This window comes from Girardinichthys multiradiatus, chromosome 13 (genome assembly GCF_021462225.1).
Source record: "Girardinichthys multiradiatus isolate DD_20200921_A chromosome 13, DD_fGirMul_XY1, whole genome shotgun sequence".
NCBI lineage: Eukaryota > Metazoa > Chordata > Actinopteri > Cyprinodontiformes > Goodeidae > Girardinichthys > Girardinichthys multiradiatus.
In genome coordinates, this window is record NC_061806.1 from 39502619 (window position 1) to 39527038 (window position 24420).

General features: G+C 40.3%; 1 protein-coding gene across 1 annotated transcript; it reads left to right on the plus strand.

The window, feature by feature from the left end:
- Positions 1-509: 509 nt before the first annotated feature.
- On the plus strand, positions 510-23095 carry cratb (carnitine O-acetyltransferase b). Its single transcript, XM_047383447.1, has 15 exons — positions 510-883; positions 1130-1354; positions 2890-3008; positions 3377-3430; positions 8555-8720; positions 11060-11234; positions 14593-14683; positions 14874-14961; positions 15052-15152; positions 17400-17519; positions 19046-19168; positions 19822-19957; positions 20028-20090; positions 20177-20314; positions 21815-23095. Exons 1-15 carry the CDS (start codon positions 833-835, stop codon positions 22016-22018), a joined length of 1854 nt encoding a protein of 617 aa, XP_047239403.1. The 5' UTR covers positions 510-832; the 3' UTR covers positions 22019-23095.
- Positions 23096-24420: the final 1325 nt, after the last annotated feature.

Below are 24420 nucleotides of genomic sequence, written 5' to 3' on the forward strand. Positions count from 1 at the left end.
GAACTAATAAAATTATAATAAAGGAATACAAATCCTCTAAGTATTAAATTAAATAAATTTTTTGAACTTCTGGTAAAATATTTATATATTTCATTATTTGAATAAATTGGAAATACATACTTTAAAAAAATAAATGGATCATTAATAATTTAAATAAGCCCAGAGGGGTTTTAGAGCAATTTCCGCCTGAAATTAGGTAACATAAATAAATCAAATATAGCTCCACAATTAAAAGGTCTACATGCAAACCTTTGGTACCTGTGTAAAAGTAAGACATAAAAGAATATTTTTCAAGTGGAAGCACTACTGCAACTTTTACTATGTCTGATTTATTTGGCGGTGTTTGACGTTTTTAAATAGTTTTTGCTTAGGGTTTATCACCTGCTGTTTACTGCTTCGTTTTGGGGTCGTAACAGCGGCACCCGTTGCCCAGGCACGGTACTGCACCCTTATTTCGCGGGTCGGACACGTACGGTCACGTAGCTGTTTACGGAAACGTTTTACGTCAGTACGTGTGCAGCAGCGGCGGCGGCAGCAGCCAGCAGCAGTCATCTTCGAGCTTTTGTCTACTACGTGAGGCTCTGCATGTTCGCTGCTGGAAGGAACAACCACCGGAGAGAAGAGGTGTTGTTTTCCGGTCCGAATAGACAACTTCTCTGAGAAAGTTGTGCGTCGGGCAATGAGGGCTGCCGTGTGGCTCCATGGCGGAGAAGTAAGAGGAGGTCAGGGCTTCACTTCAGCGATCTGAGCTAAAAACGTCTGTGGATATAAAGGAGAAGGTGTCTTTGCGTTCACACATGCTCCACAGAGTGGAGTGCTGATCCGAGGAAATATGATTTTCAGGAATATTCACCCGAGAACCTGCAGAGCATGGCTGTCTCTGGTAAGTTTTTTGTTTTATCGAGTTATTTCCATGCTGTTTTTGTTGACCTTCAAGCCTGAGTGACAAACGGGCTTATTTCTCACAGCTGGTGACTAAATAGGAAGTAGTGGATGTTGCAACTATCATATCTTCTACATTTCCAGCGATGATCCGTTCCGTGGACGCTCCTTCCTTCTGGTCAAACTCCAGTGGAAAGTCATATCAGACGTACAGTAAACAGACAAACACGCTTCCCTCTTTCTGCAGGTTTCCCCGAGGCATGAGTCATGTTTCTACTCCACCGTGCCCCTCCAGCCGGTACCCCCACTGACCCAGACCCTGCAGGGCTATCTTTGGGCCCTGGAACCCCTGCTGCCCCCGGAGGAGCTCAACCACACCCGTAGGATGGTGCAGGAGTTCGGGAGGCCCGGAGGGCTGGGACAGCAGCTGCAGGAGGGGCTGGAGAGAAGAGCCAGGCACACCAAGAACTGGGTGTGTGGAACAGACACATGTTAAAGCTGGATATGGGTGGATGCATCGTTTCTATTGGTTAAAAATGACACGAGCAGGCTCCCAAAATGTCCTGTAAGACGCATAAGCACGTCTTTGAAGTTGATTTAAATGAGTTAGGGACAAAGAAACAAGAAAAAGTAAAAGTTGTAATAACGGAAAAATGCTCACAAAGACAAGAAAACATAAACAGAAGATTTAGGAGACATGGTTCGAAAATACTGCCTGTTGACCAAATAAAGTTCAGGTCATTCATAAACAATAAGTAAGAAAAATGCCTCTAATGTGGCTTAATTTAGTCCTTCTCTAAATATGGCACCCAGATTTTTGTGTTGGCACCAAAAAGGGTTTAGTTAAGTGTTTATTGTGAAGAAAGGAAATAAAATTTTAACTAGAAAGTAAAAATGACATCTAATATCTAATAACACATGTCCTTAATCAAGAAAAGTAAAACAAAATCATTAATGTAAGTATCAAATGTTGATATGTTATTTTATTTGCTTACTTACGAAATGTATGTAGCAATTTTTTAATTATGAGCCAAAAATATTTTAATCTTGAATAATAACTGAATAGGGACACTTGAAATATTTAATCATCTAAATATTTCATTAGTATTTATTTTACTTAAGTAAAAAAATTAATCGTGAAATAAAATATAATTATTGTCATTTCAAATATTTTGATGTAGGATGAAAAGGAAAACATTTTTAAAGTTAGCGCATGTATAAAAATAGATTAGTTTATACTTAAATAGTACTTTTTATGGTAGATATTAAAAACAAAATTTTAAATACAAATGTTTGATATAAACAATCAAATAAGTGTAATATGAATAATAAAAACATGTAAACATAAATAAATAAGATATTTTAGAAAATTTTGAGAACTATCATTTTATAGATTTTTCATCCATAGAAATAATCAGTATAAAATTTTGATGTATAAAATAAATTATTTAATATTTAAAAGATCCAACAAATTAAAGTTTAAATAATAATTTAAGGCCCCTGCCTCTCGCCCGATGGATGGATGTTGAATTAAGTAAATACCACTGATACCACATGCATACATGAAGTGTTTTTAAAATAGTCACATACATTTAAGTAATTTATGTAGTAATAATACACCATAAACATGTAGATGTATTATATTGGTGCTTTCAATGTAGTATTAAGTTCTTTTAAGATGCTTTTAAAAGCTTTTCTGTGTGACAGAAGAAGTACCTTTTTTTTTGTTTAAAATTTACTGCATATAAGTTTGTTTGTTTTTTGGTGAAAATAGTAAAAATTCAAGAAATTAAATACAGAAACATTACAAATTAAAAAATACATTAATCTTTGATATTTTCCTTTATTGTTTTTTTTAATGGCACTTATTATTGGAAGCACTGAACCAACAGGGCTAATAACACATACCAAATAGGTATTATCTCAGTGTTTGTGGAGGAGCATATCTTCTGCGAGCCCCAGCTTTGACCTTGACATTCCTCGCTGACCTCTGCGTTGTCCTTTCAGATCTCAGACTGGTGGGTGCAGTGGGCATACCTGGAGAGCAGGCAGCCCCTCGCGGTTCACTCGAACCCGGCCATCTCTCTGCCTCGCAGGGATTATAACGACTGGAGGAGCCAGCTGCTGTGAGTTCTGGTGTTGAGAAACAGTTTGACACATAATCACCAGTTGCAAACATGCATGAAGAAGCTGTTTACTTGTGGTGTTAAGACTTTCTTATCTTGAGCGGTGGTAGTCGAGCTGTTTGGTTTTGTTTTCTTCTGGAGAAGGGTTAGATAATATAGGCCTCACTTATCAGGAGAGGAAGCATTCTGCATGATAAAAGTCAAACATGAGTGCAACTAGGTCAAAAAAATACTTATCCTGCTATTTATTTTAACTTTGACATTCCTTTATTTTTATGTACTGGGAGTTCTCACAGGTACTGTTGCATTAAGCATTAAAACCTTTAAATCTAATACATGATGGTAACAACATGTCTGTTTCTTCACAGGTTTGCATCCAAATTGATAGCAGCGGTTCTGGACTTCAAGGCCAAAATGCACAAGTGAGTTTTGCATTTTATAATAACTCCGTAGAACACGACCCCACTCCAACACATGAAAGTCATTCCTCCGCCTGTTCACGTGCTGCACGCATCATTTTGCACTCTTGTTGTCGGCTGTCTTATGTTTCATCCAGCTGGCGTCGCCGTGTGTTTGCTGGCTGTATGAAGTTAATCTGTGGCTAAATTTACTTGGACTGACTGTAAGAGTATCTGCAGCTCAGTACCGGGACCTGATCTGAAGCCCTAATGGATTAAAGGATATCAACAGGCTGTTTACCTCCTCTTGTGTATTAGTTTTAGTAATTATTTCTTAATACTTTTTTATTTTAGTTGAATGATTGTGTATTTTAAAGTCTTCATTCTCCCAGATTTTCCATACTAGGTCCTAAATCACATTTTGTTTGTCATACCATTTTAGGTACATTGATTCAATGCTTCTTCCCTTGACTTTTTATTTATTTATTTATTGTTTTTTTTTGGTTTGTGTTTTTTAGTAGTGCATTGAAAATCATTTGCTCCATGTGTTGTTCTGGCTAGGGACTTCAGGTATTACCATGCTGTAACAAAATTACAAAGCGTTCCTGTTGTGATAAGTTTTGGAAATTAAAATTTAATAGTTGATAGTTATTCACTACTAACTCAGATGAAAAGGAAAATCTTTAAACAGGCATGACTTGAATACAGGAATTTATTTTCGGACTGTTATTTTTCATACCCTGGAAGAGGAGTGAAGGGTTTCTGTAACTGAAAACTTAAGTTGCCAAATTGAATCCAGTTTTTCTACCTAGACAAAATCATTTTGTGTCACAGGAACAGCACAATTTACGCCAGGGCTGCACAATATGAGGAAAACATGCAACTACTTTAGGTACTGAATATTGGAATAAGGATATGTAAGGACATTTTCCTCAGTATTTTAAGTTTCCTTCATCACAATGTCCTCCACAGTCTTTATGAGCATCAGCATCTAAACCACTAAATAAATATACATTAAGAGTGGTTCACTGAGGTCAGTGAAAGTTCATCTAACAGGCCGGAGGTATTATTGGCAGAATATGCCTGCATGGAGCTTGTGTTATAATATCCTAGAAACATTACATCCAAGCGACCATTTGCAGTAGGAATATTGCAAATGTTGATATTACAACAACCATTCAAATTTGATGTTTTGTGCAGCTCTGATTTGAAGTGAAACGTAATGAGCCAAATACTTGACTCAAATACTACATGAAGGAATAACACACTTATATTTGGCTTCTTCATTTTATTCTGTGTTGTTGTCAGCAGATGATGTACACTGCTGAAAAAAATAAAGGGAACACTTAAACAACACAATATAACTCCAAGTAAATCAAACTTCTGTGAAATCAAACTGTCCACTTAGGAAGCAACACTGATTGACAATCAATTTCACATCTTGTTGTTCAAATGGAAAAGACAACAGGAGGAAATCTTTGGTGATTAGCAAGACACTCAATAAAGGAGTGGTTCTGCAGGTGGGGACCACAGACCACTTCTCAGTACCGATGCTTTCTGGCTGATGTTTTGGTCACTTTTGAATGTTGGTGGTGCTTTCACACTCGTGGTAGCATGAGACGGACTCTACAACCCACACAAGTAGCTCAGGTAGTGCAGCTCATCCAGGATGGCACATCAATGCCAGCTGTGGCAAGAAGGTTTGCTGTGTCTGTCAGCGTAGAGTCCAGAACCTGGAGGCGCTACCAGGAGACAGGCCAGTACACCAGGAGACGTGGAGGAGGCCGTAGGAGGGCAACAACCCAGAAGGCAAGGCAACCACACCCTTCATATGATGCCTTTGTTGGTTATCCTCGATGACGAGGAGGAGCCTGAAGGGGTGTTGAGAATTTGATTCAAGTCCGCTGTGATTAGGCTTCTGGTATAGACGTTTACTTTTTGTATTCTTTTAGTGAAGTCTTAACAGACTTCAAAAGGGGGAATTGTGGAAATATAAATGCCTTATCATTAGTATAAATGCCTTATCATTAGTAGTTAAAGCTAAGATATATTTGGGATTTGCTGCTTATAGATTGATTATTATTAGGAGTCTTTAGTTATGCTTTTGAGAGTTAGAAAAATCCTTAAACAGTAGCTTCTAGTGTGGTCACGATGAGTGTTTATTATTTAAGGTTAAAACTTGCAGGTGTTTTCTGTCTGTATCGTGAGAAGCTGGCAGTGTATTAGGAAGGCATGGTAACTCCTCTCCCTGAAGATTCCTGAAGACGTGTGGGAAACTGACTTTCAGCAAAAGAATGTGTGAGAAAACTGAGAAGGGCTGCACAACAAATGTAAAATGTATATTTCTTGTAGTATGTGTGTGTTCAATAAAAGAACGGTGGAGGGGAGAGAAAAACATATGTGTTCCTGACTACGCAGATGCAGCACCTCTCTTCACCGGCCAGGTGAATCAGCTTCAACCTCTTGTCCGTGTTTTGTTTTCTTAGACATTTAAGTTTGGTTTTTCTCGTGCAGAATTAAGATGCTTTGACCAAATAAACGAACACGCAGGAGTTTAGAAGGACAACTCCAACAACCGCTACCTCCACCTTTTTGCAAGGAGGAACAGGAGGAGTACTGTCAGAGCCCTGCAAAATGACCTCCAGCAGGCCACAAATGTGCATGTGTCTGCACAAACGGTTAGAAACCAACTCCATGAGGATGGTATGAGGGCCCGACGTCCACACCGTGCAGGACGCTTGGCATTTGCCAGAGAACACCAGGATTAGCCACTGGTGCCCTGTGCTCTTCACAGATGAAAGCAGGTTCACACTGAACACATGTGACAGACGTGACAGAGTCTGGAGATACCGTGGAGAGAGATCTGCTGCCTGCAACATCCTTCAGCATGACCGGTTTGGCAGTGGGTCAGTAATTGTGCGGGGTGGCATTTCTTTGGAGGGCCGCGTGGCCCCTCCAAAGAAATGCTCTTGCCAGAGGTAGTCTGACTGCCATTAGGTATCAAGATGAGATCCTCAGACCCCTTGTGAGACCATATGCTGGTGCGGTTGGTCCTGGGTTCCTCCTAATGCAGGTCAATGCTAGACCTCATGTGGCTGGAGTGTGTCAGCAGTTCCTGCAAGATGAAGACATTGAAGCTATGGACTGGCCCGCCTGTTCTCCAGACCTGAATCTGATTGAGCACATCTGGGACATCATGTCTCGCTCCATCCACCAACGTCACGTTGCACCACAGACTGTCCAGGAGTTGGCGGATGCTTTAGTCCAGGTCTGGGAGGAGATCCCTCAGGAGACCATCCACCGTCTCATCAGGAGCATGCCCAGGCGTTGTAGGGAGGTCATACAGACACGTGGAGGTCACACACAATACTGAGCCTCATTTTGACTTGTTTTAAGGACATTATATCAAAGTTGGATCAGCCTGTAGTGTGTTTTTCCACTTCTTTTCTCTTCTTTTCCTGCTCTCGGTGGAGGTGGACGCTTTTCCTCTGTCTCCCGCACATATCTGCCCTGCTTCAGCTCTGTGTCTTGTCTTTTTGGAGCCTCTTTTTGCATATCTTCCAAATTCTTCCAAAATATGGATTTGGTCAGCTGGTCTCTCAATGCAATTGATCAAATTTTCTCGACGAGAAGACAGGGGTTGGGAGAGCCCGCTTGCCCGGACGGGACATTTTTCTCCGGATACACGATGGACTCCTGGCAGAAGTGGAGGATTGTGTGTTTGTTGATAATGTCAGTCGAGGATGTTGAAGATGTGTATATAATTGGATGTTTGATATCAGGATTTCTGCTTTTTGGAGTCAGCGGTTACCTGGCATATCGAGAAATTCGGAGAATGTCAGCAGCTGTTCTGGCCATTGTAAGGCTTCCTGGGATGTGTGATGGGATCTTCAGAGCGATCAACACTCAGACTGAGATGTTACGTGAGCTGAATCGCAGACTGGATGTGATCCTTATACAGGATCGCAGGCAGGTTGCGGTTCCTGGACTCAGGGGTGAAATGGGATAAATCTTGGAGAAAGTTGTTTGCTCGGATCTGGCGAAAGACCATGAATTTGGCTGTTTGGATTCGCCTTTGAGAAGCACCAGCGAGACTCTCAAGGCTGACGGAAAATTAAGAATCAACCTAACCCAAATAATTATTTTTTTTCTGAATCTGGCTCCCCTACACGGCCTTGATGGCTGGTTATCTTCAACTTCTCCTGGAAGTTATGTAAACATGATGCTCTGCTCCCTCTGCTCCCTCCCTTCCCTGAGGACATCTGTGGACCTGCTCAGAACTTTGTGGCCATTTGAAGAACATCCCAACGAATCATCAAGGACAATGGCCTCTGTGACATTGCTTCATGGACTTACTTGCACACACACACATGCTCAAGATAAACAAATGCACCCCCTCACACCACCTTCACCGTTCCAAGCATGATGTTGTTTTGTAAACGTGTTGCTTCTTTGTGCTGAGGTTTTTTGCAACCTCAAACTGTGTCCTGCTATGGATAAAGAGTGAAATATGATTTTTTCCCTCTACTTACCTAATGTGGCCTCTTTTCTCATCTAACAAGGGCAGCGCCTGTGAGTGGGCAGCAAAGCCTCGGTGACCCGTCCCCCCCTTGTCTTGTGTCATGATGTATGTTTGGATGGGTTGTACTGGAATCCCCCTCAGGGATCAATAAAGTATCTTTGAATTGAATTTAATTTAATTTAATGTTGTGTGTGACTCTAAATCCAGGCCTCCATTGGTTAATAAATTTGATTTCTGTTGATGATTTTTGTGTGATTTTGTTGTCAGAACATTCAACTTTGTACAGAACAAAGTATTCAATGAGAATATTTCATTCATTCACATCTAGGATGTGTTATTTGAGTGTTCCCTTTATTTTTTTGAGCAGTGTATAAATATTATAATCAACTGCTGCTCTCTTGGCTGGCCTTTGCACAGAATGCATTGCTGCTTTGTGAATAATTGGCAATCTGGCATTAGTTAAGTAAACCCTGCGCAACTATTTTTATCATGGTAAATGGAGGACACATCTCCAAAAAAACACTCTAGGTTGTTATATCTTGTTCTTTCTCCCAAAGTGATGCTTTTACTTGAGTTTTGGCAAAACGATGGGAATCATAACAGTTGCATGTTTGCCTTTCTATCAGTGGGCAGCTGCCAGTCGAGTACATGCGAAGGAAGCCTCTGTGCATGGAGCTGTACCCGCTCCTCTTCTCCTCCTGCAGGATTCCCGGACCCAAACACGACTATGTTGCTCACTACGGCAACTCCCGGCGCTCGCCAACACACATCACAGTGGTCAGGAACTACCAGGTGGGGGGTGTCTATTTTTACCTCAGCATCGATTTTCAACCCCAACGCTGAGGCCATGTTTTGTTTTTATTGCTACTTGTTTGGTTTCCTAATGCATCACCCCTGAAATGGTAGTGTTGGTGTTTTTGGCACAGAGATGTATTGTAATTTTAAGCAGATCCATGAAAAGAAACAATTCTGATAAACCAAAGATCCTTGACCAAGAGGAAGGAATGTGTTACATCTGTTTCAGGGCTTCAAACGTTTCACCAGCCGTTTAAGGACCTCTGTGAGTACAGAGAGGGTTCATGTACTCAAGGAGGCTTTTGATGTTTAAAATATGTTCAGATTTGGCCAGGGTCAGGTTGAAGGCCCAAAGCTGTTAAATATTTTTATCAAGAAGTTACAGCGACTTGAGTCCAGCCAGAACAGTTATTCTTTAAGCTGCTCTTTACACACAGTTCTTCACTGTCCAATGAGTCCAGGCCAGTCTGGCTTTAGTTAAATGAACTCTGTGCCTCTATCAGCTGTGGTAAGCCACATTTAGGACACAAAGTTTTTGCTTTGTTCATAGTGAGAATGCTCATCTGTCAAACCCACCACAAAGGTCAGAGTTGAAGGTACCCTTCAGATTTGGAGTAGCGTATAGGTTGATGGTGGTAATGGTCTCATGAATATCACTTCCTGTCAGAAGTGTCTTTTTGCTCATTATCAGCATGAATTGCACAATGTATTGTGGGTTTTCTCTTATCCAAACAGGTTCTAAATTATTCATACAGGCTCAATATCTCCACAAATATTTAACAAACCTCTGGCATTTTTCTGGCTGAAAATTTTTGTCCCTTTTCTTATCAGAATTGGAATGGATTCGGCCTTTAAGCATTGCCCTAAAATTTTGAATGGGATTGGGGTCTGGTTGTTCCAGAAGTCCAATGTCTGCCTACTTCCTATGTTCCAAAACCAGTTCTGATGTGTTTTTTGTAATGTTTCAACAAACATTTGTGTCCAGGTTTCAACAATCTGACCCAAACTGTCACACTCAGATGGAATGAAATTTGTTATGATGTTCAGGAACAGCTTAGGAACCATCACCAGCAACTGGAACATGAGTCACTGTCCACAGTGAAGCAAGTCTAATGTCAACATGGACTGGAAGAGTACCACCAAGACAAAGATTTCTGCTCTAAAGCTGATGCATTCAAGCTCCTCTAAAAATTTCTGTTGCCCATATGGTCATTTACAATACCTTCTGGTTTTATGGTCAGTCAAGGGACACATTGAGATATTTGGCCACAAGATGTATGTGAGGAGGAGTCCTGGTGAGGCTTTCAAAGCTAAGAACAGTGATCCAACTGTCGTGCATGGTGCTGGCAGCAGCATTCTGTGGGACTATTTCTCTGATATTGGTACTAATGGATTCCACAAACTGGCTAAAATAATTCAGGGAGAGAAATAACTCAAAATTATCAAACTTCACCTTAAAATCAAACAGTAATGGTTAAAACCTGGACACAGCTGGGTGTTCCAACAGGACAATTATTCGGAACACCCGGTTCTGCTCCGAAGAGTGGTTAAATATCAAGCTAGAATTAAGCCAGAAGATTGTTAATAGTCGTAAAAGTTTGCAGTCAGGGTGCAGCTTGATATGGGACATTTACCCAAAAATAGTGGTGGGGTGTATAGAAATTTAGGCCTGTATGAATGATAATCACCCTGTGTTAATTAGAGATGGGTGCCAAATTTGGTACTTTTATTGGTACCAACTGAATTCCGTCGGTACTATCGAGTACCGAATCACATATAATCAGACTGTACCTAAACGCATCATTTTGACACCGAGGGAGTGGAAGAGTGGGCAATTTTCCATGCCGGACATGAACACAGTATTGTGTGTTCATAATGCGTAATGACGCCAGCAGCTGCTGGTACCGTCAACAAAGCATGGCTGATAGAAAGTATGGCTCCACTTTTCAAAATGCGATGCAGATTACACTCGTTGCAATATTTGTGACTCAATGTACAAGACCAGCGGTGGGAATACTTCTAATCTGAGGAGGCACCGGTATTGATTCCCAGGTACCAGGTATCGGTACCGGATCAGTTTAAATGTGAAAGGTATCCATCCCTAGTGTTAATAAGGGAAAATCCACAATAAATTCAAATACATTCTTAAAAACCTTGTTTTTAAGAATCATTTGAGTTATACATACAACAATCATTCCATGCCACAAAAGAACTATTGAAATTATTTATTAAAAGCCCCCAATTAATGACATTGTTGCTGATAGTGGGTCTGCATAAGTTCTAACGGGAACTACATCTTCTATCTTCTCCTCTCACCATCTGTCTTCTGGTCCTAGTTCTTCCAGCTGGAGGTTTACAACAGCGACGGCTCGCGGATGACTGAGAGCCAGATCCACAGTCAGCTGCACAGAATCAGGTCTCAGTCCTGGAAGACCGACAAGGAGCCTATGGGCATCCTGACCAGTGAACACCGCCACACGTGGGGGGAGGCGTACAACCGTCTGCTAAGAGGTTTGACCGCGCATCGTCGTATGCACACCTGTCAAAAGGTTCAATGGTATTTAATTCTCAGTGAATGGTTTGCTGCTGATTACAACAGGTAATGAAGGCTTTGGTATAAAGGCAGACTACAATAGATGAGTCAAAGTAGGCCAAAATGAACAACAGTTCGCAAATTATTATTATTTAGCATTTGAATAAAGGGATACTTAAATTCTGTTAATGAGTCTGGATTACTTTTGTTCAGCTCTAACTCAATATTAAACTTGAAATGGTCCAGCCTCATCTGTATTTTGCTTCAGTAAAGAATGTTTCCTAAAAATAGATTTAATTTGTGGGAAAGGTTTGTTCACTTTGTGAATTTACAACAAACACAATTTCACAGACCACATTTGATCATGTATGTCCAATAACTTGCCTCAGAACTTCTACAATTTTCATACTGGTCGCCCATCTAGGGTAGTCTAAATGCCAAAAAAATGCAATTTCTTGTCTATTCACAAGTAGATTTACAAATCACAAACCGTGTTTTAAATAATCTGTGATCAGCATTAAACAGGAGAGCACAAGCCTAGTCCGTGAGAGCTAGTATTCTGCAATTTTTGGCTGCATCCTTGCTCCAGCACACCTGAATAAAATGGCTGAATCCCCTCATCAGCAGTCATGCAGCTCTGCATGGTAACAGGTTGTTCATTTCATTCAGCAGTGTTGGAGAATGGATGCCTCTAAAAGCTGCAGAATAGTAGCATTTGAGCTCTGGATTAAGTGTTTAATTTGAGCTGGAACTGATTGAAAGCAGCGTAATATTCCATGATAGCAGGGAAATAATCCTTTATACGAGCTTAGAAACCTGCAAGCAGCTTTGAAGGCCCTCGCACCCCTCAGCGCAACTCGGGCTGTTGAGCGACCGCAGGAGCCTGGCATCGCCTCCTACATACGATGACACCGCGTCACTTCAACATGTCGCCAGTAGGTGGCACTTTTAGCAAAGTGTCATATAATCTTCGGTCATGCAGAGTTTCAGTCTGGCAAAAAGCATTCAAAATTTCGAGTAAATCTGACCTTCCAGATGGAAGCTGCACTCACTTGTTTGTTTGTGGGTGGGGCTAAAACGACATCATCAATTGACTGTGTCAAAATGTCAATCATTAACTCATGATCATGTATACTACATTTCAAGTGGATCCGATGATGTGTGAGGGAGATATAGCCCTTGAAGTGTCCTAGGGGGCGCTATAGATCCAAATTTCAATGTAATCCAATAGAGCTGTTTGGGGGCTGACAAAGATCAAGCATATTGAGTTTGGAGTGAATCGAACCATGCATGTGTAATTTAGAGCCAAACGTATGGCCGTGGCGTGACATCAGAATTCGCCACGCCATCATATTCACACCCTCCAGCTAAAGCAGTCAGTACTGTCGACTGTCTAAGACCATCATGTTATCTGTTACTTGGGACATTTTCACATTGATTAGGTGAAGAACATCAAACATTGACTCTGTAAAGGAAAACTTGCTACTTCCTGTTCTCAGGGGGCGGGGCTTCGATGATGTCAGCATCTGATCAGTGAATATTGTTGAGGCCTAGAGGCAGATCAATCCCAGAAGGTTTCATTTGTCTGACTTTCCTTGTAGGAGCTATATCAATTTAGTGTTTTAATGGCGAGAAGTCATATTTTGAGGCGTGGCCACGCCCACATGCTTTCATGTATCAAAAAGCTTTTGATAACTTTTGATCCCCAATGCCTTAAGAGTATACTGAGTTATTTTGAAGTCTCTAAGTGAAACGCTGTAGGAGGAGTTCGCTCAGATATGCGGGTTAGAAACGGCCAAAACAGGGTCAAAATGGCAACTTCAATCCAAAATGGCCGACTTCCTGTGGGGTTTGGACCAATGCTCCAAGAGACTTTTTTGTAGGTCCTAAGAAGTGACATATGTGTACCAAATTTCACAATCCTCGGTCAAAGCATGTCTTGGGGCTGATTTTTTGAAATATTCTAGGGGGCGCTGTGGACGAATTAGGCCACGCCCACCGAATATGTCATCAGATCTTTGTGGGGGACTGGACAAGGATCAATCACATTGAATGTGATGCAGATCAGAAGATCTATGTGGAAATTAGAGGCAAACGTATGGCCATGGCGTGACGTCTGAATTCGCGGCGCCGCCACGGCCACGCCGTTTTATGAAAAGACACTGTGCCTCAAACGAAGTTAGACCCACTAGTTATCTGTTTTCTGACACACTTTCAAGTTGATTGGGTCAAGAGGGTCAGAGAGGCAACTTTCCAAGTGAAAAAAGTGACTTCCTGTTCTGAGGGGGCGTGGCTTTGGTGATGTCAGCATATGACCCCATAGGATCGTCGGGAACCGGAACGTCCTCCTTCATGCCAACTTTGTTGTAATTTTTAATTTTTTTGGGAAAGTTATTGCAATTTTTGACTCTCGGAGCGAACGCCAAGTTTGTGCCCCGGCCACGCCCCCTAAACATGGCCAAAAACTCAGGATTTTGATAACTTTTAATCCCCCATGCCTTAACTGCATATTGACCAAATATGAAGCCAATAGCTGAAAATCCCTAGGAGGAGTTTGTTAAAGTTCGAGGTGAGTAAAAGTGAAAAACGGGCAAAAATCGGCCTTTGACCCAAAATGGCCGACTTCCTGTGCATTTTAGGGCATACACCCAAGATACTTTTTTTCTTGGTTTGAGGAGTTCTAGCATTGTGCCAAATTTCAGATCTGTACGACTTACGGTTCGGCCTATCTCACGTTTGGGGTGTGGCTAAGTGGTTTGGCCACGCCCACTGACGACGACATTAAAGAACAAAAATTTCACGCGGGGGACAATTTTGGGTAAAATTTGGTGAGTTTTGAGATAGTCCCCATATTGTGCCGCCAAAAGTCCCCGGAAGAATAATAATAAGAATTCGAGCGATTACAATAGGCCCTTGCAGTTTTCCTGCTCGGGCCTAATTATTCCAGTTGTCAACTGTCAGGAGAGCTGAGTAACAAGTGAACTCTTGAAGCACAACTTTTGTCTTCATAGTGTGATGCTTCTAGCAGTGCCGCTTGCAGATGCAGTAGCTTCTAGCGGCTTCCTTTTCTAATTGAGAGAGATTTTATTTTCCAGGTTAAAACACAAACTTCTGAGATATGTAAACCTTTAAACTATGTCTAAGAAAAGTAATTTCTCTCAAAATGCTCAGCTTTAAAGATTCAGCTTATTCTCCCTGAGGCTCCAGTTGTTAAAAGTAGAACCTAGTTTAATCTTATTGCAAATCTTGATGTATTTTAGACATGCAGGTAGAGTAAATATTAAAAGCTGTGAATGTTTTTTAATTTTGTCAGCATTTTTTATTTTTATTTTTTAGACAAACTCAACCAAGAGTCGGTGCGGATGATAGAGACGGGGCTTTTCTCCCTGTGCTTGGATTCTCCAGTCATGAGGATATCGGATGAGAAGTATGTGCACCAACACACATTCTCTGGTGTTTCTGTGTTTGCTGAATCTGTTGCCTAATCTCTCTACAGATATGATTGTGTTGGCTGCAGTGAGCAATTGTCTCTTCCTGTATTTGAACTGAAACTACAGATTGTGCAAGGCTGATTTTAAAGAATCGTGTTAAGAACTTGTTTTTGTGTTATCTTGCAGGTACGCCAGCCGTAAGGCAGCTCAGATCCTGCATGGAGGCGGAACGTACTCCAACAGCGGAAACCGATGGTTTGACAAAACACTGCAGGTGGATGTGCTGACATATAATAGAACAACTACAGAGAATCATATTGAGTGTTGGCAGTTGGCTGACTCTGACCTGTGTTTGTTTAAACAGTTTGTGGTAGGCGAGGATGGCTCATGGGGTCTCCTGTACGAACAGGCCACTGCCGAGGGCCCGCCCATAGCAAACCTGCTGCACCATATACTGGAGTACTGGTAAGATTACACTGTCAGTCTTCTGGAGACTACTATTGCAGCTACTACTACCGCCACTACGTCTTCTACCATGTTGGTTAAGCACCAGTGTTTGTAGGATTGTTGGAAACGATTGATCCCATTTTAAATGGTTTATGTATCAGAAAAAAAAAGCAAACACAATCTGGTTTTAACCAGGTTTTAAAATGATTAAATCTTAAAGAAGGGCACGGTGCTGATGGTGTCGGGGTTAAGTGCGCCACCATATGCAGAGGCTGCAGTCCTCGAAGCGGCTGTCCTGGGTTCGAGTCCTGGACCCGGCGACATTTGCCGAATGTCTCCCCCTCTCTCTACCCCTCTTTCCTGTCTGCCTACTGTCAAAAAATAAATAAATAAAGGCCACTAGTGCCGAAAAAATATCTTTAAAAAAATCTTAAAGAAAAATATCCAAAACTATACAGTTGATATCAGGTGTTTGCACTGATATGCTGTGTTTGGGTTTGTAGCATGAAATGCAATGCAAGTTATGGTCATATATCACTGCTTTGGTATTTTCTGGAGAAATGTTGGTGTTTATTCAGATGCAGCTTTGCAAATCTATAAGTTATATTATTTTTAAAAAGAGAATATCTTCTCCTGACAACCCTTCCAAACAAGTCATATTTTTAAAATTTTTTTAATTCCCTATCATGAACTTAACATTAAACATGTTAGCTGAGGTCCTTCGAGCCTTGGGTGGAGCTCTTGAGGTTTTTGTTGCTATTTTTTCAACATTTCCCAGTCTAAATTTGGGGTAGGTTTGCTGGGATGTCCCCTACTGGAAAATTAGCAACTGTCTTCTATTTTTTCCACATTAGACAATCTTTATGGTTATAGAATTGTTTAAAATTGACCTCTCGAGCCTTCCCAGATTGATGAGCAGCAATAATTGAAGTCTTGCTTTTACAGCGGCGGTCACATAAGTGATCAATTTATTAAGTCCCATTCAAGCAGCTGGGGTGTGCTTGTTTCTTTTTTACACACGCCTCTTTGTCTTTGGCTTTGTTCTTGTTAAATTAATAAAGACAATGTGGAATCTGTTATGTTTTTTCACGTGAGGGTACAAAGGCCAGGTCATTTTAATAGGGTCCTGACAATCATAGAATTGAAAGAGTGTGTACTTTTTTTTTCTTTTTTTTTTATCATGACTGCACAACAGAGCGCATTATGTTAGAACGGACGCAATCTGACACACAGGACGTGTTTAAACCTCCGTAGGCTTTTCCTGGAGGTTTGCATCGCTATCATGCAGCATTGATCCGTCTCACAGGATTGTTAAAGAAGAGACTCAGGAACGCTTGTTTATTAGCATTGATTTTTAACCTGAAACTCCAAATGTGTCGAACACAACGCCAGATAAACGAGATCTGTCCACTGCAGATCCACGGCTATGATCTGGAGAAACTATTTTAATCAGAAATAAATGTAAAAATATTCCTGTAGACATGTACCACAGATTTTTGTGGTGAAACTTGATGCCCTCCTAAAAACTGTCACTTTGAGTCTCTGGTTGGTTTGATTCACTGATGTTTTGAATCAGCTTTAGAAAGCAGCTCTGCAGAAACGTTTCAAGTTCAAGATCCTTCCGTTCTTTAACACTGAGCCTAAATGCAGCCTCACTCATCAGGTTCCTTGTAACTGTATTCAGTTGTTTTATTTTAACCAGAAAACTAAAATTTACTACAGATAACATTTTTGTTTTTCCATGTTTTCTTTCTTATTTATTGCTTTATTTTTTTAACCCACCAACTAAAGGTCAAATCCATCCATCCATCAATCAGTTCATCTGTGCAGCTGTAAACATATCCATCTGTTTGTTCATTCATTCATCTTTTCATCCATTCATCCATCCGTTTTGCCATTCACACGACTATCATCCTTCCATCTCTATCTCTCTTTCTATATTCGAAGCATATGTGCAGTTAAGTTTGTGTTTTGTTCTGGCCCAGAAAGCACTGGTGGGTCTGGAGAGGTTTGCATCTGATTGGTAGAAGGAGCATTCCTGTAAATATCGGTCATCTGAACTAGTAAACATGAATATTTTATAGCTTGTGGTACATTAAGTCACTTTTAAACTTGTTATAGCCTGTAGGGGGGGGGGCTAAACCTACAGCCTGATGTCCACACATTTAAAGATTTAACTCCCAGTGAAGAAACATTAGAAAAAACAATCCAAATAGCTTTGATGTTCTTTTTTACTCATGAAAATGTTTGTGCTCTTGTTCACAGCGAGAAACCCGACCCAAAGAGGGCTCCACTCGTTCCTCTTCCGATGCCCAAGAAGCTCTACTTCCACATAGACCGAGACATCAAGAGGGACATAGAGCAGGCCAAGCAGAACCTGGACATGTGAGCTTTCTGTTGTTGAGGTCGAGCATCAGCTCTGGCCTCCTGCTGGATGTTTGCTCTTTCTCTGAAATTTAGTAAAACTGGAGAGTAAAACCACACAAGTTTAAGCCAATTTATCTTCTTTCTTTGTTTATGAAAGTCGATTTTTTTTTTTTCGGACCACAGACTCAACAAAGAGCATCCATACTGTGCTGCTTATTTTCAGAGCACTCATAAATCTTTCATCTGCTGACATTGTAGTGAGGGTCAAAGCTTTGCTTTCATACTGTAAAAAAGAACATGACAGATGTCTCCTCTGTTGCAGACTGAGGCTGTTTCATGGGAGCTTTCATAAACGGTGCTAACATATTATTTAGAAAAGCAAACTCTTTGGAAAAAGTTGTAGCCCCTTTGAAAAACATTTGTCATTACCTAATTAGTTGTAGTTGTTACTTCATTACAACATCATTAAAGTTGGTTTAAACTTGTATTAGAGGAATCTGTTCTCTTGGAGGAATAGACCCCACTAGAGATGTGGGACAAAACTGGAGACGCACTGATCAGCCTTTTTCTGGCCGATGCAGGATTATGGTTTTTTTGTGAGGATCTGAGCTGCCAGACCAGTTCTGATTGGATCATATTTTTATTCTAAGAACTTTAACGGGAGATGGGAAAATGTGCTACGGGTTCTTTGAATAGAGGCAGCAGTTTTGGCAGCAAAAAAAAAAGAAAGCATAAGATTATCTCCATGTATACATGAAAACGTGTCTCCAATCTCACTTTTATTTATTATACAGATTTCAAGTGTGGTACATACATTCCAATTCATCCTAACTATCGAGCTGGCTCTAAAATCTGGGAAAAAACGCAAACAAAATTGTAATGTTGTAAAAGAGAAACACCAAAGGCTTGAAAGATGTAAAAATGAAGTAAAGATGAGCTCATAATCATAAAAAATAACCACACGCTGGTAGAAAAATATGAAATATTTCCTATTAAATAGTAAATAAATATGGAAAGTTACAAATATAAACACAGAATGCACAAAATATTAGAATACAACTGAAATATTAATGGACATATTTATCACTGAGAGCAGTAAGTATAAATATGGATTAAAATTGATCAAAGTTGCACGTTTTCTGGTTAATCACTAACCTGATTTTATTTCATTAACCTTTTCATTCTAATTTAATATGTTTTTCTTAATAATCCAGGGCTCCTCTGGAATTTCTCAGTTCTAGATATGGATGGGAAAGGAAAATATTGGAAAAATATTTTTATTTGCACATTTATATTTAAAATTATGCATCCATCCATCCATCCCCTTGCAGTCAGTGGTTTTGTAGGTGAAATTAGAGAAATTTGACAGTTTTTAAACCTACAAACCTCTGGCACAAAGTTGTAAATCATTGTCCTCTGGTTCCTTAGAAGCAGAAAAAATGAAATCAAATCCAATTATAGTTCAAAGAGCCTGTACGCTCTGTATAAACCAGAAATGAGTTATGGTTAAATCAATAGGACTTTATGTTTCACATCTCTTTCAGACTGATCAACGACCTCGACGTCCATGTGTTCAACTTTAAAAAGTTTGGTAAAGAGCTTCCCAAGGAGCACAACATGAGTCCAAACTCCTTCATCCAGGTCGCTGTGCAGCTCTCCTACTACAGGTCAGCACCAGGATCTCCACATAAATATGAGTATATTTGATAAATAAAACCTCTGCGTTACATAGGAGTCTGTAGTGTTTTGGACACTAGTTAAGTGTCCAAAACGTTTGTTTTTCTGGGGAGTGCTAATTAAAAATACGCATTGTATGGAAAAGCAAATTTAAACTGTATAAAAAAGTGCATTTTGCAAAGACATGTTAGAATTCAACATTTTTACACAATTGCAGTCTTGTATTATTTCTTTGTGAACCCCAAAAATGTTTTTGAGCCTCATTAAATATTTATTTTTCCCATAATATCCATTTTGTCATCTACTTTCTGTATTCAGTCCTAGACAGGTTCCACCATATTATATCCCCTTTAAGGTTTGTAGCAGCAGCAAATGTGGGACAGACCAGATCCTGAGTACTCTGCAGCTGCTGCAGATAAACTGTATAACCACTTGAGGGCGCTCTGCTCCTTCCTTTCTCGTACAAAAATAGGACTTGCACTCTTTTTGTCACTCCTCTTAAAGGAGCTCTGAGCTGCAGATCCAGTGCATGAATCTCACTTCCTGGATATGCTGAATGTACCTTTTATTTGTTCATTTACTACACAGAAGTACCTGAGAAGGACATTACAATGTGTTTCATATCTCTGATGTTTTCCTGCAGAGTTCACAACGAGGTGTGTCCTGCCTGCGATATCGCCTCACAGAGGATGTTTCGAGGAGGAAGGACCGAGTACATCCGTTCGCCGACAAATCAGGCGCTGAAGTTCATCCTGGCCTTCGATGATCTGACTGTATCGGTGAGAAATGGTTTGTTTTTGGCTCAGCCGCGTCTTTCTGTAGCTTTGAGTCATCATATTTTCTCCACAGAGAGAAGCAAAGCTGGAGCTGCTCATAGAAGCAGTGGATGCTTATTCCGAGCTGACTGCACAGGTAAATACCTCAATAAGCTGCTTTCTTCAGGTTGTTATATGAGCTGCACCCTTCGATGATGATATTTTCCTTCTGATGCTGCTTAGGCTCTGAGAGGACATGGTATTGACTGCCATCTGCTAGGGCTCAAGCTGCAGGCCATCGAGGAAGGACGCAGCATTCCCAAAATCTTCATGGACACAGCTTACGGCCTGGCGACGCACTGGAAGCTGCGGACAGGACAGGTCTGTTCCTTCCAAGTTGAAGCACCAGAAAAAAAAGGGGAATTTGTCGATTTTAAAAGTTTCCCCTAAAACATTACCATTTTACTTAGTATATGGGTGTGTGGTAAATTTACTTCTTGCTCATTCATTTTGGGAATATCCAGCTTCCAGGTTTTGTTTAAATTACTGTCAGAGATTAACATTTCTTCTGTAATATTTAGGCAGCATGTTAAAAACAATTATTCCTTTTAACATTTATCTCACAGAAGATCTGCGCTAGCTGCGTGCTAGCTTCAAGCTTTGGAAATAAAATTACAACATCTTCTCTGAAATCAAAACTGCACTTCAAATCTACATTTGTTGTCAAAAATACTAAGGCAACCTAAAAAATTAATATATTAAATTAAATTGACCGTATTTAGACCTCACATTTTAAAGGCTAAGATCCTGTCACTATACATCTCTGCACAACACTGGCAGAGTGCATTACATCAGAGTGATATATTTACTGCATTCATTACTATTAATTTTGAATTCAACATAAGAACAATCAAAAAGATTAAAATAGATGTTATGCTCTGGCTTTAATATTGCCGACTCAATTGTAGGGGAGACTTGTGACCCAACAGACATCCTACCCATCCGGAAGCATGGTGAGCCACTAAAGGTCCGTGCTAAAGAAGCTGACTGTTCAGAGTGCTGAATCCAAGCATATTAATGGAAAGTTGAGTGGAAGGAACAATGGTGTCAGAAAAAGGTGCACAAACAGCCTGACTAACTGGAGACTTGAGTGGAGAGGCAAACCAAGTTGAACGAGATCCAGAGTGTTTCCACACTCGGATGATTTTCGGGAGTCATGTCATCTGCTGGTGTTGGTCCCCTAGGTATTATCTAATCCAATAGTCAGAGCAGCCATCTACCAGGAAACTTCAGAGCAGTTCACGGTTCCATCTCATGTCAAACTTTAAGAAGAAGGTGATTTCCCATTCCTGCAGTACAGCTTTAATGGCCATGTTATCCCTGTGCTCGACTGGTCTGGAAACTCTCCTGTCCTAAACCCCAACGAGAATCTAAGGAGGATCATCAAGAGGAAGATGAGAGACACCAAATCCAACAATGCAGATGATCCGAAGGCCACTATCAAAGCAACCTGAGCTTCCTGAACACCTTAGCAGAACCACAGGCTGATTGCCTCCATGCAGCGCCGCATTAATACAGTAATTCATGCAAAAGGAGCCCCAACCAAGTATTGAATGTGTATGCTGCACAGTACATGGGCGTAATTTAGAGTAGGCCAATATTTCTGTATTAAAAAGTCACTTTCTATTGGTCTTACAAAAAGGTGTGATACATTTTGGGTTTACATTAAAGGTAAGCCATAATCATAAAAAATGTACAGAAACAGACACTTGAAATATTTCATTCTGTGTGCAATGAAGTACACTTGTTTGGAAGTTATACTAATTCCCTGAGATGGACCTTAGATGTTCACCCTCGTCATCTCTTGTTTTGTGTCTCCAGGTACCCACGAACACCGACAGTGTGATGTGTTTCGGGCCCCTCGTTCCCGACGGGTACGCCGTATGCTACAACCCCCAAGCGGACCACGTCCACTTCGCCGTCACTGCCTTCAACTGCTGCGAGGACACAAACGCAGAGACAATGGCTCGCACTTTGAAGGAAACCTTGTGCGACCTGCAGGAGCTGCTGCAGCCTACTGTGTAGAACTGCAGATACTACATCATCAAACATGATGATCCCTCTTTTCAATAAGGAAAAACGATGCTTTCTTAATGTTTTCTATGAGGCTTGTATCTCATTTATGCTTCATGTTACTCGTCCATCAGAGCCTGAAGGCTGAACTCTGTGGCTTCTCAGTGCTTTTGATCCATTTTTTTGTTTTACTGTTAATCCTACTCTTCAGTATGAAAACTCTCTCTGTAAGTGATTAAAAGCTGGCTTCAAATATGAAAGCGATAAAAAAAAAACTACCTGACACTCCAGCATTAACCAAAGCATTAAATCACTGCACTCCTATTTTTACAAGTTAGGAGACGACCAGCCGCCTTCCCAGTACTTTCCACCATAGAAGCACTGTTTGCTCTTACAGTGAAGTTATTTGGATGATCTGATTTTTGTACTTTCAGCCTCTAAAATGGACCAAAGCAGGTTAATATAGAAGTTGATAAGAAATTAAGACGTTTCTTTGCGTCTGGCCCTGTTCAGGCAGGATGTGCATCTTATTGGGGAAACGTGGGAGTTTTGCTACCACTAGGGTGAAACCTAATTAACCAATGTTAAAACTCAGAATTTGAACCAATCAAACCCTTGTCTTCACCCAGCGTTTGTGACGGTGCCAGTTTTAGACTTTTTAATTATGGTTCTGGCTGTAGGTATGGTCAAAGTTAGGAGAGCAGCTATTTTCTTACAGCCATTTTCTGATTTTTATAAAGATTCTGCCTTGCTTGAAAGTCCATGTTCTCTCATCTTTCCTGTCTTGAAGGGTAAGTAATAGATGTGGTTCTGTGCCGCATCTGATTTACAGAACAAGGAAAAACAAAATATTCTGTTTTACTATTAAAGGTTCCTAGAAGATCTGATCAACTAAAAAAGGAAACAAGTAGCAACAGAAATGCTTCAGCTACGTGTGTTTTAACAGAAATTGTTGCATTTTAAAACCTGGACTGAGTCACTTGTGATGCAGGACCTCTTGATAACAAAAGGTGTGATCATTTGACCTCAGTTTCTTTGCTGTGTGAGACAAAATAAAACCCTTGGTGGCCAATGGGAAAAAAATTAGAACCCCCTACAGCAGCCTGTGTGTTTTTCTAACATATTTGGATTTTAATATACATTTTAAGGACATTAAACAATTCAATTAATGTAAACTGTAAAAACGTTAAATTTATAGTGAGGAATAAATTAGGACAATCACTTTTATTCCCACTTGAAATGAATAAACATTACATTTAGACTTCATTGCTCAGTATTTTGAGGGTTGTTGCCCTGTTTAAACCTCAGAGATTTCGTCTGGTCTCTCCTGACTGTTGCAGAGAGAATGAACATCATGGTAGGATTAAAAGAGCTGTCTGAGGCCCTCAAGAGATTGTAGCTGTTTATGGGTCTCATAATTGGAAAAACAAAAAGCTGTCCCATTAGTGGAGGACATCTAAACAAACTTCCAACATTCCCAGGTCTTGCAGTTCAAGCTAGTTCACCCTGAAAGCAGATTTTATATAGGCATCATCTAATTGTAGTAGTCTCAAGCAACTGTAGGCCTTTTTCAATTCCCCAGAGCTGGTCATTGACGTGAGTTTTTGTTATTTTTGACAGTTTCCTGATTTCTTCCATGTCTTTATGATACATTTTTGTAATTTTAGAGCATTTCACATAATTCTATCCATTATTGTTACACATTTCTCCCTCTGCAATCAAGTTTTTATTTTAAAGTACGCAATTATTTTGAACAATGTCTGGATATGACCCGTTTTATACAGATTTTCAAAGAGAAACTAACCATCATCTTTAATCCCGTCTTTGTTTTTCACAAAATGAGGGAGCTAACTGGAAAAACGGGAAGGTCCAATTGAGCAATTGTGGCTCAACTGGAAGATTAGTTGTCAATGTGCCCCTGGGCAAGGCACTTAACCCCAGGTTGCCTACCAATTTACTAGATGACTGACTCCACTTTTAGCCCCTTTTAATGGTCAGTGTGACTAGAAAACTTATAAATTCAGTCAACTAATTCACCGAACTTTTTTTAATCAGCACTAACAGATGATTTATGATTGGCTGTTGGTTTACCGGTACTCTACACCTACTAGTAAAGTATTTAAAATGTTTGTGGAAGATCGTAGCTCTGACCTGAGAAATAGGGAGCCTGTAAATCGTTTAGTTACAGTGGGAACACCTGAGTTAAGAATACTTTGAAGAGTCTTTTAATTACAAAAGATAAAAACCAGAGAGCAAAGTGTACCGGAGTCAAATTCCTTGTTTGTATGTACGAACTTGGCAACAAAGCTGATTCTGATTATATGGTAAAATGCCCTGCCATATCGAGGCTTTTTTCTTCTGAGAGTTTTTTTATGTTTTGCTATATGCCCTCTGAAATGATTAATGCAGATTCA